General features: G+C 33.8%; 1 protein-coding gene across 3 annotated transcripts in view; it reads right to left on the bottom strand.

Moving 5' to 3' along the window:
- Nucleotides 1-14,526, bottom strand: part of LOC119072256 (LIM/homeobox protein Lhx3) — a 54,219-nt gene extending 39,693 nt beyond the window's left edge. For all 3 annotated transcript variants that reach the window (XM_037177439.1, XM_037177440.1, XM_037177444.1), the window contains exon 1: nt 12,723-14,526. In XM_037177439.1, the coding sequence (XP_037033334.1) occupies nt 12,723-12,933 (211 nt within the window). In that variant the 5' untranslated portion in view covers nt 12,934-14,526. The remainder of the gene's footprint in view (nt 1-12,722) is intronic.
- Between the last annotated feature and the right edge of the window lie 1,796 nt (nt 14,527-16,322).

Genomic DNA, 16,322 nt, shown 5'->3' with positions numbered 1-16,322 from the left:
CCTTTACTTTACATTTCGTAAAAGGATGAATTCCTTAGGATCGTACATACAATCCGCCCTTACTTTACATTTCGTAGAAGTATGAATTCCCTAGTATTCTTCAAAACGCATTTGCGTTTTATTTTGTGAAAGAATTAATTCTATTGAACAACCCACCTTTACGTTAAATTTCGTAAAATGACGAATTCTCTAAGATCGATCAAACTACCTTTACTTTACATTTCGTAAAAGGGTGAATTCCTCAGGATCGAACAATCCGACTTTACGTTACATTTCGTAAAAAGATGGATTCCCTAGGATTGTGTACAAAACAAGTTTAATTTTCAAAATATCCAGATTGTTTGTACAAATTCTAATTTTTCTGGGTGCCAATAGTCTCTTTATAATACTGTGGCTAATGGCACCGGGTGTCAATAGTCTCTTTATAATACTGTGGCTAATGGCAACGGGTGCACAGTATTATAAAGAGACTATTGAGAAAATAACAAACTTCCGATAACGATGAGATTTCTACCGGTAAAAGGGTAACATTTACAACGTTTATCGGCTGCCGCTTGTAGTAAAAACAATAAATGTTTGTGGTGGTGTAACCTACTACGAGAAGACGCCTGTCACATACGGTAAGCATATTAACAGTTTTACTATCTGATCTATTACTTCATTTGATCGAAGATTTTCAGAGATTGATCTCAGAAATCTTTTACTTCATTTGTTTTGAACATGCTTTTCGCCATATAAGACCTCTTTAGTCAGAGTTTGTCGTTTATTATCACTGTCGTTATCGATAACAGATGAAAGCCGTCTGTAACAGGTTAAGAATGAGTAGTATTCTCAATAGTGTACTGAAACTGGGACGGTAATTGATAAATTCATACAAATTTTAGCAATTAAAAAAAGTTTTGAAAAAGTACTCAATGTGACAGGCACTCAAGGCATTTTTGCTTGAAGTGCGTTGATTTGGTCAAAAACTATTTTAAAGTTCACGGTTCACTATTTGTAGTTGTCTGAGGGCTAGTTTAGTTCAGGTAATCGTCTGAAAAACAATAGAATTTATTTCCTCCGCGTGCAACACTTTTTTTATTGCAACTCTTTTGCAACTATTTTTTAGCTTGTAACTCTCTACAACTCTCTTGAGGGGTTTACCCCTCGCTGAACACAAAACGAACGAGTATGGTGTTTTGCTTTATGAATAAATCTAATTGTGCATTTCATCAGGCGATGTTATAAATGTGTCACCATATGACTTGAATTGATGAAGCAGAATGATTTAAATGAAAATGACTCACCTGTTCAATCGAGACACTCCTCTATCGAAGTTATGTATACACATAGATTATTATCTGAATGTGACAAAGAAGACAGTGCACACTATGTGGACAAATTTAGGTTATTCCACGTCACGAAATCATTTAATCTGAATTTACCAAGCGTAAAAATTGAGATGTTTAGACTCGTTGGAATTTATTAGGGCAATTGATTTTCACGGTACAAAAAGTCTTACTTTATAAACTAACAGCAATTAGCTGCTAATTAAATGTAAATTGTATGAATAATCTTCATAATTATCAGTCCCAACAAAAGATATACCGAAAAAAAATCGGAAAAAAAATTCAACTCAACAATGATCCATACCACATTAACTATAATTCGATACGTTAGGAGTTTTTCCTTTAAGGCGCATTCGTAGAGCTCGAAACACGGTGTAATATACATCGAATTGAAAGATCGGGAACTCTCTTCTTTCGTGTATGTAATTATTTTAAAATTTGGAAGGACAACTCAATGCAATTCTTTCTCAAGAAGTATCACAATTGGTACTACCACTCACTATTGACTAAAATAGGTGATATTAGTTCAGATTTTATAAGATGCATCTAATTATAGGTTGTTCCGGATAGATTCCTGATTCTAAGTTGATGTGGGCAATGACGGCAGATCAATCGTTCGCCCGTGAGGGGCAATTATATTTAAAAAAAAAAAAAAAAACTCGTGTGAATTACGGCCCTCGCTTCACTGTGACCCAATCTCACTAATGTTCAATGTTACGAATTACTTAACCAGTTACAGACGGCAAGCATATGACCAGTATCAATATCAGATCTATTACTTCTATCGATCAAAGTATTTTGGATCTGTTGATTTCAAATCTTGTACTAAATTTTTTAACATGCATTTTACGGCCGTATAGCCCAGAACCTGTCATTATTTTTGTCGTCGTTATCGATAACAGATGAATAGCCGTATGTGACAGGTTTAGAAAAGGCAGTTATTAGCAATTGTGATGTTCAAATTGTGAAAAAAGACAGTTATGGCCGTGTAAACTGGAGTATTATTAGCTGCCTTTTTATTTATTTTTAACTGTCTTTTTGAAAAAATGCTAACTGCCTTTTTCAATTTTTTATCTGCAATTTTGTTTTTTTTTTACTTAACCGCCTATCTGCATTTTTATTTATTTTAACTGCATTTTTGTTAAAGTCCTATCTGCCCTTTTCAATTTATTGTCTGTCATTTTATATATATTAACTCAACCACCTATTCAGCCTTTTTATTTATTTTTAACTGCCTTATTGAAAAAGTGTTATCTCATTTTTTGAATTTTTTAACTCAATTACATAATCTCCCTTTTTATTTATTTTTAACTGCCCTTTTGAAAAAGTCCTCTCTGCCATTTTCAATTTATTGTCTGTCATTTTATAAATCTTAACTCATCTACCTCTTCTGCTTTTTTATTTATTTTTAACTGAGTTTTTATATTTATTATCTGCCATTTTGTATTTTCTATTTCACCACATATTCTGTCTTTTGAGGAATGCAATACCGGTTAAAGAGTGACTTTCGTAACTACGCAACCTCGCGCCATTTTGTATTTTTTAACTCAACTGCCTATCTGCCTTTTTATTTATTTTCAACTGCTTTTTTGAAAACTTGATAACAACTACCTCCTCTGCCTTTTTATTTATTTTTCACTGCGCTTTTGAAAAGTGCTATCTGCCTTTTTGAATTTTTTATCTGTCATTTTGTATTTTTTAACTATCTGCCTTTTTATTTAGTTTCAACTGCCTTTTTTATCTCCAAAATTATTTATTTTAAACTGCCCTTTGTGTATCTGCCTTTTTAATTCTTTTTAACTGCCTTTTTGAATTTTTTAACTCCATTTTTATCTGCCTTTTTGAATTTTTTAATTCAACCTTTATACAGTGAACGACATCTCAAATATCTCACTGTTATTTTTTTTCAGAGAATGTCATTGTGAATTTCCAATGACACAATAAAATTCTCAGAAAAATTTGACAGTGAGACATTTGAGATGTCGTTCACTGTATTAATTCATTTTCAAATTATCATAGTGAACTCTGCGTTACGGACATTTCTAAATTCTACCAAAAATTACTTAAAATTACCAAATTTGACACATGTCAATTCAGTGTTCATGCTAGGAGCAGTGTTGCGGATTTGGCCGAAATATTTGATTTTCGTATTTTGAGATAACTGAAATTTTCGACGTATTAGTTACTTCGTTTCCGGATCCCACTAACTCCTAAACGTTTCTGTATATTTTCTTGACATTTGGAGGTTTATGACGACATGTTGACCAAAAGTGCCTCTTAGACGAATATTCGGTGGAATCGTAAGTTTTCATACAATAACCATATAAGAACATGTTTTGAATGTGTGCGTATCACGGCAGAGTAAAATAAACCAGGCAGGAGCGGTTCATTTTCGAAACGTCAAATAAGGGACCTAATACATTGAAAATGAACTCAAATGAACACTGACATGAATTGACTTTACTATGTCGTGGTGCGTATGAGAAAACAATTTTTTTTCAGCAAGTGATATGTTTTTGTGAATTTCGCGATGCTTTAAGCGAGTTTTTTTAAGCGACTGGTGTGAGGTAGGATTCGGATCCAGGGATTAAAAAATAATAATCATTCAGGTGTTTCCCAAATACTTTTAATGTTACATATACCACGAAATAAGTGTCTCTGTGAAAATACATTAACTTTCGAAGCAATAAAGACAGAGCGCACACCGATTTAAATTATTATGTTGACTTAATGTTTTACGTATAATTTTAAACCGAAGTAAAAACAGTATCCATAAGCGCCAAACTGAATGGGTAACTTTTCTTGTCGCTTTTTTTTCTTTTACTCTCCCTTTATGTTTTAGTGTTCTCTTTCGTGCCTCATATATAAATCCATGTTATAAGAAGCGAATATATGTGTACATTTGAGTAAAATCACGGACTTACCATAAATACATTATAGCTGGTGTACACCCCAGCAACCCCATTTTATAAACACGAAACGCTACCAAAAGCTTTTGTTAAAGAACGTTCTATTCACTTTTTCACTTTACTCCATTAATATATATCCTTCCAGCGTATCCTAATATAGCTTTTTTTGGGGATAAAATATATAAAGAGAAAAGCAAATAAATTTCGAATATAGCGAGATATATACACTCAGTCCATGTATCCATGTATTCAATTGTGTACAATCATATAATATGGATGGAGAAGTGGAGTGTGTACATATATAAACGTATCTACGTACACACAATCATATAGTACAACATAGCAAGACGAATAAAATATAATGGCTTCAACATTTACATTTACTATGGAATGGAAAAAATGTACTCGCACATAAAATAGATTTTAGCTTTTTCTTTTCCCATACTACAAAGACATACAGAATGGAACTCCATTTTCAGTTCAGTTGCATGAAATTTTCTTTTTATTTATTTTTCCCCGGTAAAAAAAATACGAAGGATCGATCGACGTTTATTGTTTGGGTGTAACAAAAGAACGTGTCTGGGCAAAATGGACGAACACATTTATTTCGAGAAGACGTTGACTTTTTATGTGTATTTCGTATTGTCTGTGTAACAATGTAACATATTCCTTTTTTTATAAAACAAAATCTTCAAATGTTTGGGGTGGCATCCAACAAAACTATTACAGCGGGAACGTTTTTTGTTTGTTATATATTTTAAGTCGAATTGCTTACAATCAGATTACCCAATTCAAATTGAAATAAATGAATATTTTCTACAGAATTTTCTTTTTATAAATATTTACGGCACTAGGATGGTATCGTTGAAAAGTCGAGTTTTTAACTGAAGTTTTTTTTTACCCGAGGTGAAGTCGAAAAACATGCCGAAACGTGATTTTTCAATTTTCGTCCGAGTTACGTACTAGCACGTTGTTTTTTCAGTACTAGCCCCAAGTTTATGGAAAATTGGGTCTTGTGCTGACACAGTTATTTGTAAGCTGTACAAAATGCTTTATTGATGAAATGAACGGGTCTCGGTACAGAAGCATGTAAACAACTTCTTAAGTGGTTGGGTGAAGTGACTCGACAGTGTGAGAGATAACTATCGCAATGTTGCCGAGATTCTAAAATCAAAATTGAGTTTAATTGAAAGCAAATCTTCTGACAAATTCGAAAGGATAGTGTCATAAAAGTCATTGGAATGCTCTAAAAACTATGTAAATCAATGTGAATTGTGGAATGATATCTCAGATCACGGTTGTGGTAAATTACGTCCTTGTTCTTGTAGAAATTCGTTTTGTCCTAAGACTAAACTGTTGCTGTAGTTGAAATATTAAGGCGAGTACACAGATCGTGAAAAGTGCTTGCAAAATCAGAGTTTACATCAAGCGTGAAAAATATAGACAGATAAATGTATGACACAAATGGTAATTATTCTTCATACTTGATGTAAACTCTGATTTTGCATTCATTTTTCATGTCTTTTCGAACTGTGTACTCATCTTTATTATGAAAGTCGTATTTGTATTTTGTTAAACAATAAAGTTCGTTCAGTTCAGTATTCCATGGTTATACAATTTGGAAAGCTTAACGAACATTCATATTTGCGCAGCTCTGATCCTAGCATGAACATAAGATATATTCGGAGGCTTATGTAATCAAAATAGGTTCTTTCGGAAAGACAGGAGTCTTTGTGCGGGATTCTTATCAAAAACAGCCTACCGATATCGAACGCATTTTCCAGAGGATTTTTGTATATATTCCCAGAAAGACATTGGACCCAATCGAAGCCAAAACAACTTTCGAAAAAGTTCCTTGACGCTTCTGTGGCTAGTGAGTGGGAGATGATCAAAAACCGTATACACTCACTTTTCTCACAGCAATTTTTCAAGGTACAAAAATGCTAAATGGTCGTGTGGGGTGTCATTAGAAAGGTAATTTTATGTGCATTTAGGGCACATGGGGGCTTGGAAGCATCTGCGATGAATTACGAGATGTTGAAGTGTTTAAATGCTCATATTTCATTGTAGATGCTTTCAAACCCCCAGAAGACCCTATTTGCAAGTGTATGAAATTAAGTTTCTAATAACGCCCCACACGATTATTTATCTATTTGTATTTCGATAAATTTCTGTAAGAAAAGTGCATGTTTCCTTTTTTTGATCGGTAGCTACTATTCACACTTTGTGCGATTAGTCTCTAGTTGAAGTGGTGTATATAATGAAAAAAAGACTAATCGCACTTTGTGCCTAGAATCATCACTCTTTTCTACAGACACTTTGTAAAAGGAAGCGTTACTATTGATTTCAATGATTAATGCCTAGCATTTCATTAATTACGTCATAAGAAGCATAGCATCTACAACCAAGCAGTAGAACATATTTTCCAATAGAGGCCTGCATATGCAACCCTGTTTTGTTGTCATTATATGAGATGAGAGTTACCGGGGTTCTATATTTTGGACACACTTGCTCCAGTTGTTGACAGTGTTTTGGTTTCGATAATTGAATATTTCATCTGATTGTTTATTGACTTCATTAAAGAATAATGTTTGACAATTATTTGTGCGAATTTCTAAAAATCGTGGCGGTTCAAAAAATGTTGTTTATTTTGTGGCAGATCATGAGGCTAAATAGCCGTTACAAAATCTGTTCTAGTGCTTGGTTCAGTGCTATGTGAGAAGCTATACAGTCTAGTAAAAAAGCAAATAAAGAAGTAAGAAAATAGTGAATTCGACAATTACATGTCCTACATGCTTGCTTGTTCTGGCACCATCATCAATGAGAGATTAACAAGATGAAACCTGCAAATTCAATAAGCTTGTTCTTGCAACTTCAGACTTTTACGGAAAATATGTCTTATAGGCTAGAAAAGTGGCAGTGAACGGCAATACGTACAGCCATTTGATCTGATAGTCAAAATAAAAAATTTCAATGGGTATGACAACATTTCTGTAAAAAAAGTTATTTTTTTCTTTTCCAAAAAAAAACAAAATTCAATGAAAATATGGCCAAAAAAAAATTGCCTAATATTTTCGTGGATAATATCGAAACAGTTAACACTGGTGTCATGTTTTTCGAAAATTGATAAGTAACAGAACATGGCAAGGAGAATGATAATTTTTGGTGATAAAACGATACAAGAACAAATAGCACTTACTTGTATAGAAAAGTACACAAATATTGACTTTATTTTGTTACTAGGAATTAATGATTGCCTACAGGTATGGTATACAAATGTATGGTAACGATTTACTGTATGGTATACATTTTGTAGGCATAATATGGAAAACCTGATGTGTGACACATAACAACAGAAAAATATAAAAACTGTGTATACTCATTCTTATCACTTTACTCTTAGCGATGCCTATCAATGTTTATTATACGAACAATTTAGCGACTGATTTTTTTTCTACTTATCACAATAAATCTGAGTTGGGTGTCAAATAGAAATACTACAGTTACTATTAACTTCGTATTAATTTAGACGAAAATTAGTCGAGGAAAAAAATTAATTCGTTTTGAGACACAAGAAATGTAATTCCAATTTTTATTCGATTAAAAATGTTTGGAGCTCTACAAGAACGATAATCGTTGTTGCACAAACTTGTTCATTGTCGGATTTTTATTTGAAAAGGTGTTCCATGTCCTGCGTAGAGCTGCGGGAATGGCTCAAGAAAACCACCTTTTAGACAATTATTTTAATTATTTCGTAATTCATTTAACTTAAAGTGTACTGTAGAATCTCCAGTGGAGATGAACGTAAAAGGTGTATTTGTATGCGGCATGTGGATGCTAACCTTTCATGAAAAATAATAAATAATAAAAATTTCATCTTATTTTCGATCAAGCTTCGCTTGATTCTCTCTATTGGCTTACCCTGTAAACATGATCAGAGATAAGAGAGATGAGAGAAGGGGTGCTGGTTGAAATCAGTTTGAAATCAGAAGCTAAACCAGAGTGCATCTAAATTCAATAAAATAAAGTTCTCTATTAAGGTAAAAGCAAAATAAAATGATCGAAATAAAATGAAATTCAATTGTCAAAAACCAGACTCGATCATTTTATTTTGATTTCATTTTAAAAAGGAATGTGGTCTTTATTGAAATACATAACAGCCGAAGCCCTTCGAACGAGCCTTAATTCACAAAAAGTTTTACTTTTGCTCAAATTTATCATTTGCTGCATCGTTTTAGGTGTGCGCATTTAAAATTTGTCAATTTCCTAGAACTCATCGAACCTTTCCAACGAGCTTTCGCATTTTAAAATCTCTAAAAATTTGGACTTGTTTTGAAAGAAATGAAAATCATCGATTTAAGGAAATATTTTTTCCCAAACACCAAATTACACCCTATTTCCTAGTACTCGATTAGAACCAAGAAATAGGATAAAATCTGGCATATCTAGGATGAGTCCTGTAAATGGTGGTCTTGGTGGTGATGGTCTTGTAAATTTCCTCCAAACTATCCAGTTCCCGGACATTTCATAGTCTATGTTTATGGTCTTAAAGGAGGTTTTCTTGGTCCATTCCCGCCAGGGCCTATTTTAAGGAAATTAAATTTCCAAAAATTATCAAATTTTTCCATCACTTTTCGTCATTTCATCTAAAAACACAACAGATTGCATCGTAAACTGCCTTTTTAGTTGTTTTTCATGTCTTTGAGCTTAACTGATTACTTCGGAATGAAATCTAACAGAAAAGAAAATTTGGAAATTTTAAGAATTTTTGTGAAATTTGTGAAATTTTGGAAATTAAATTCCTTAAAATAGGCCCTGATTCCCGCAGCTCCGGACCGGGTTTCAGTGAGAAAACTCTCGATAGAAAAATACGAGAAAAGTAATCGAACAACGCATCTGACCCTTGAATTTAAGAAAAGGGGACCAAATCGGAAACGTAATCTGTTTTTCCTAACTTGACGTACAGTCAGAGACAGTGAAATTTCAGCATGAATTTGCTTCAGCTGTTTTTTTAGCTGATCCACACATACAATAAAAACTGTTTAGACTTATTCATACGGTTGATGCTGCTACACGCACCGCGTCGTATAGTCGAAAACCGTATAAACGGATTGTTTGTGTAGATCAGCTGTAAAACAGCTGAAGCAAATTCATGCTGAAATTGCACTGCCTCTGACTGTAGTTAATACGTTGTTCCTAACTTGTACTAAAAGCTTTTTTTAGCGAATTCAATTCCAGAACTCGCCTCCGGCTTTAGGAAAATAAATATTCCATCCCAGATAGCGTCTTTTTAAAATAATTCTTTGTATCAAATTTAAATCTCTACATTGATTTTATCATTCAAATCGCATCCCTAATAGATGAAATGGGCACAAGCTAAGTGCTTTAATGACATCCCAATCATCAACCGAACAGTAACATGTTATTATGTCCTCCTTATCACTCATTCCAACGTATTATGATTCCATAAATTTATCAAATTCCTATAATGATCATTAAAAACAGTTTATAAAGAAATTAATATCAATGCAGTAAATCGACCAAATAAAAAAAATCAATACTGTGGTTCTGGTGTACTGAAGAGGAATCGAATTTATCAAAAAAAAACCTTATCAAAGCGATTGGGTGGTGATAGAGCCAAGTATCATTTCAAGTGTAATTTCGATTAAAAATTTATTAAATTTATGTTTTGTTTTGATTAGCGATTTTATCGCACTTTGAAACATAAATAATTGAAAAATCAAACTGTGACAGTGATTTGTGTCCATTGCGATATGTTGAAAATCGTTCTTTTGCGTATCTTGGATACGTGAAAATAAATAAATATTTTATGTGGCAGAGATGGTATTAAAGCAGTTGAGGACATAATGCAAGTAACAATTTTGAAGTATCTTTCTGTGTGGAATTGTACGTTTGGGGCCGTTCATAAATTACGTAACGCAAAAATCAACATTTTTCAGACCCCCCCCCCCGGGTCTGTAACGCTAAAAGGGTCAAGTTTGACCCAATTTTGTTAGAACCGTAACGCTTGCCTCATACCCCCCCCCTCCCCCCTCTAGCGTTACGTAATTTATGAACGGCCCCTTTGTCACATTAACCTGTCAGATTCGGCTATTCATCTGTTATCGCTAATGACGGCAAAAATAATGACAAGCTCTGTGTAATATGATCTTTTATACAGTGAAATGCATGTTAAAAAATTGAAGTACAAGATTTGAAATCAACAGATTAAAAATACTTTGATCGATGGAAGTAATATACCCTATAATAATATCAGAGTTGTTAAGGTCATCGATGCTCCCAGTCAATTAAGTGATTCCCAGTCCATGATATGTTGGCGCAAAGTTTGAATTCGCTAAGGCGTTGTCAATTTTTGCGCCAAAATAGCATAAAGTGGAAACACTTATTTGACTAGGAAAATCCGAAAGTCCGAAAATCCGATATTTATCGATATATTCCGATATATCGGTATACTATCATGAATTTTCGGATAAATATCAAAATATCGACATTTTGATAATTATCGATAATTATTAAATTATCGATAACGATATGATTAATCGGTTATCGATAATTTCTTTCGATTGATATTATCGATAATTTTGAACGAATCCCATCCCTATTGAAAAATAATGTGCATGCTTTAATTAAGGTATAGACCCGTCCGACGGCAGCTATATTCACCACTTGAGATTTTCTATGTTTGAACAAGAAAAGATGAAAGCAGCGATAGATCAACTTCACAAGATAAATTATGGAAAAATAGTTATTTATGCCTGAGAGTAATACTAGCTTTTTTCGCAGGTCAGTGACAAAAAGTGAAACTTTCGTTGCCTCTATTGAGAAAAATAAACAGCTTCATCGAGGCTGTTTAGAGAAAAACATTGTAGCACCTCAGTGATTCATGTTCTTATAGGAACACGATGTGTATTGTCACACTCGACCTACGTCCTCCATTGTCAATTGACACATCTAGTGCCTAAATAGCATGTATTACTCGGTGGCATAAATAACTATTAAGGCACTATCATTGAGTTGCATGCAACGTTTTCGCGATTTCCGATCGAAGTGAGGACGACAAAGCGAAAGTGTCTAAAATTAACCGTTCACAACTTATACAACTTTTCATGTCGAGGGTCTAAATTAGGTTAAAAATTCTGTTATTTTGTCCTATGGCATTAAATAGTTATCTGTTAACCGATGTAAGAAACATCGATTTCGGTCGAGTTGCAATTTCCAATTTTCTCCCATAGGTTTGTATGGTGGTATTGACCGTTTTTCTGAACGAAACGAAATCATCAGTTCCAATACAATTTTACATAAAATGATTTCTTGATAGACAGTGCGGGATGGATAAATGAATTAGATGAATTTGATTTGAGGTAGACTGAATGGAGAGAGTCGTCAACAAAAATCACATCACACACACCCGCATGGAAACTATAAATCATTTGGACAACTGCTCGTACGACCTTAAGGCCGAAAGCACACGAGCAATTTTGCATTGATGGGATGGACAATTATGGTGGTGAAAATCGAATTACAATGGAAAACGCAGCATAATTGTCGACCCCATCAATGCAAAATTGCTCGTGTGTTTTCCACCTAAGAAAATGAACGAAACCTAATTTCCTAATTTCGTTTTAAGGAAATAATCTAAAAATTTGACTATTGGAATGGGCAACAAGGACACGATTTATCGCTACCAAAATTTCACGAAACGAGAAATTAAGTTGATGATAGCACGAATCGCACAGTCTCCGTGTACAAAAAAATTTTCCATTTTCATTTGGCTTTGCCTTCCGTTCACGATCAAGAATTGAACACTACTCACTGGCTTCTGTTTAATTGTCATGTAAAACTAATGAACCGATTCCTAAACGGAGTGTAGTGCGATCCATGCTTTACAAATATTTGGTTGTAAAAACGTGATTTTGAAAATCTGATTATTTTTCTTCGTGTGCCAGACTATCCGGCGCCACGCGATTAAAAGAGAATAAGAAATAAGTTAATTTTCGCAGAAATTGGAGAATTTTTGCACATTACGACCTTTGCATAACTTTCAAAGAATTGGTTATGCGTACACCTCTCGTTGATTTTATATACCACCCAGCGTATTGAACAACTTACTTATAGTAATGTACATCTAAGCCCATTTGGATGACAAATTACACAGGATTGATTTGTTATTTGTGGGTGAGATCTGATTGTTTTCGCCAATAATCGAAGATATTAATTAATTTAAGTCAGTAAGCTAGCACGCGGTACCACGTAATGTGCAATGTGGTACGAATGTATGAAATTCAAGAGTAAGAAATGATTGTTTGTTTTACAACTAAATGGAATATTTAAACCGACGACGAATCCAGGACCTGGATTCCAGGTGCGAGTTGTTTGTGTAATATTTAAGAAAATCCAAATTTTATAATCCCAAAACGCATAAAACACAGAAAGAAAGAAAATGTTCCAAAAATTTCCAGCTCACCTTCTAAAGCCTTATTTCTAGCAAGTAACGCCAACAGCATATCCGGATTCGGTTCGTCCAAATTTCGGTGTGCATTATCCATTCCAAACATATTATTTTGTACTAAAGAGGATTGCAAATGATGCGGTAATCCCTGCATAATGGATGAGGGTTTTGGCATATGAGAAATTGACATGGCAACTCCTGCCTGCGATGTTACACAAACCGACATTTAGTTTACGATGAAACACACAGATATTCACTTAACTTCACAATCATAACAATTATTTTCATTTTTTTCATCCGTCTTGGTTGATATAGCGTTCAACAGTCTGTATAAACCATGAAACACAAGAGAGGTGTCTTTTGGAGTGATGGGAATTTTTAGCATCTAAATGATGCACCGCGCCGGTCACTTTAAAAGTTACTTTTTTGTCGCCGAATAATTGATTAAGGTGTCGGATTTTGTGAATGGACTACTTCTACGCACACTGATAATCCGTGTAATCGCTTAGAACTACACGCACATATTATTTAGAATTATGAGCCTCATTATTCCTCTGTCTTTGCTGAATTTACTCACACTGAATGTTTCCAAAAAAAAAAATATTTTTTTAATGAAATCGATTCCAACCAATCAATAGCCAATAAAATGCTATGATTTGATTTAATTCCAATTTTATCACTTTATTCACTAATTAAAAACACAATTTTCATCGTGTGTATGACTTCTTATTAGAGTACACTATCAGGGTATTGTATGTGAAAGAGGACTACATCGATACTTCTCTGACAATATTTTGCTCTTATCTTTTTGGACGAAAAAAAAAGAAACATTAAACACATAAGTAGCTTATCTTGACGAAGTGTATATATACTTATACATATCATATGCGTTTCATAATATTTATTACTAAACAGAGGTATTTGTGCTTTTGGCTAAGTGTGTTGACGGTGTTCAGTTATGAAGTGTAGAAATAGGAAGAGTTTCTTTCTGCTTGTTTAATTGTGATTTTCAATTTACTCTCTCACGCAGTAAAATTCAATTGACTCTCATCTATATTGTCGATAAACGAAATGGTTTTTTGTTTCTATTTTCACAAATTTCGTTTTAAGCGACGCGGTTTCAGCCACAACACACTGTTTTTTGGTATTGTTTTCGTTTCAAAGAAATAATAATTCGAAAATCACGAACACTTTTTCCGGCATTTAAACTAGATACGCAAAAACAAGCTCATAACAGTCCAACTTTATCGTACTACACAACCACAAAATGCGTTATGTCCCCTAAGCAACACCAAAAAAAAGTTACCAAATAAAATAAAAGTTTTTTTTTGTATCCTTCCCGACAATACACATTAAAACATCACCCGTAAAACACCATAAAAACAAACAACCAACCGTATAAAAAGCTAAACACACGAAATGTATCCCGAGCCGATCTGAAACACTCCACTAACGATGGAAAATGTTCATTTAGAAAAGTATAACATCAAGTTATGGAGTATAGACGAGAGCAACAACAAAAAAAACACCGCACACCATTTTCATCTACCATCAATAGAAAAGTGATTTTAATTATGAATTAAAACGGAACGGGGTTCGCAGCCAGAGTAAACTCTTAATTAATGCAAATTTTAAACAATAAAGTGGCCCCTAAAAGTTTATTATTTTGAAACTTGATTTAGCGCAAACATCGGCAATATTTAAGTTGATTCGCGCTGTATAGTATATCATGAATGAACGGGAAAAAATGAACGGCTTATTACTTTGCATAACTTGCAGGGGCCATTTTGTGTTTGGAAACTCTACTGCTGGCGACTGCGACGAATTTCAAACATTGAATGTTCTCTCGGTGGAAATTTTGTGTGGAAATGGATGGATAAATGGTTCGAGTTCTTTTTTTTTGTGCTGTGTATGCGATTTGAACGAGTGAATAAATGTGTGCGTTGTTACATATACGACGGAGATGTAAAGTTTTGTGTTTGAATGACAATGTGTATAGTGTCACAAAATGGTATATTATGTACGTATGTACACCTAAATCACTATATACAATTAACAATAATCGTATGCAAAGCGACATTAATTGAATGTGACTGTTATGTGAATTGTATACAATATTACTTTGCGGTGGTTGTTATATAGAAACATCTTTAAGTGAGACAAATCGGCGAAACTTCTTTCGATATATTTTCTTGAGGTGAATTTGAATTAGGGATAACTGGAGAACGCCTATTTCATTAACTTCAGACACGATTAGAGAAGATATTTAATCGACTTGTTTTGATTATGTTTCGACAACGTTCTACATCCATTAGGGAATCGGGAATTAAATATCAAAATAATATACGAAAATAGAACCACCCTAATGGCTCAGATCAAATAACAATTGAGAAACAAATATTTGTGACAGTTGTGACATTTGTGACAAAATATCTTTTGGCTGCTGTCACAACGATACGCTGCAACGCTCAGGTTCGACAGGTTCTTGTTAGGACATATTACTTTTATAACAAAAAAAAACTCGAAACTGACCCCAAACCTTCAATTACCTGAAAAAGCCTGGGTTGATGTCATGAATTTTGATTTGACCCGAATTGATCTGAAACCTGATTGCTGAAAAAATTTACTAAATAATCTTGGAAAATATCACTTCAAGAAACTCTGGAAACGCTGGCTTATCCTGAGATGAACTCAAAGTTTAGGAATTTTTCGGGTCACTTTTCTGGGAAAATCTCCATTTTCCACATCGACGCAATTTTGTTTCACATGAAAAAAGAAGTTCCACAAAATTTTTGGATTTATTCAGACTTTTTAAGAAAAAATTCGAAATAAGTTGTCACGTTCGGTAGATATTTGACTCTTAATTTTTTCATATATATACCGCTTTTCCTGTCGGAAAATGGATTTTCCATAAAAAATTAAGTTCCACAGTATTTCGTGCTCAATCACATCAGATCACAAAAAAATATCTATAAAACTTAAACTTAAACTTAACTTGTACTGGGGGCTGGACTAATAATTCATATTTTGCAGAGGAATTTTGAAGAATAGTCTGTCAACAACATTTTTTTCAACGCAGACGAGAGAATATGCATTTTCTCTCCGTCGCTGAAACTTCGGAAGTCTTTGTTGTGAAAAACGTTGTGTTTACCTCGAAAAAAAAAAGTTCACCTCGCTACGCTCTGGCCACAAACAACACCCTCGAAATACAATTTCCAAATTTCCTTCGATCGTTGTACTAACTCAGAAGTACTAACGCAGGGGACTGATATACTTTCGCGTGTCGCCCTTACTTCCTTCGGGCTAAAAGTCGCAAAATTGCCTAAAATCTAACGTTCACCACAGTAAAAGTTACTTTCATGGCCGCATGTAGACAGTACCAAAATATTTATTATCTAAATAGAGTACTGAAACTGAAGAGTCACTCAATCAAATTTTGGCGGTGTAAAAAAATTTGGAAAATGTTTTCATACAAAATAGTACCTTATTTGACAGCTGTCACTCAAAGCACTTTTGTTTGAATCAATCGTTCAAGACGCATACGTAAATAATAAATAGCCTCAATACAAACAACACACACTCTGCGGATAATAGCGGCAGCTTATAGTAATTATA

Source organism: Bradysia coprophila (assembly GCF_014529535.1).
Source record: "Bradysia coprophila strain Holo2 chromosome IV unlocalized genomic scaffold, BU_Bcop_v1 contig_81, whole genome shotgun sequence".
In the NCBI taxonomy this organism is placed as follows: Eukaryota; Metazoa; Arthropoda; class Insecta; order Diptera; family Sciaridae; genus Bradysia; species Bradysia coprophila.
Note: the sequence above shows the minus strand (reverse complement) of the source record. Positions and strands in the feature narration are given on the sequence as shown.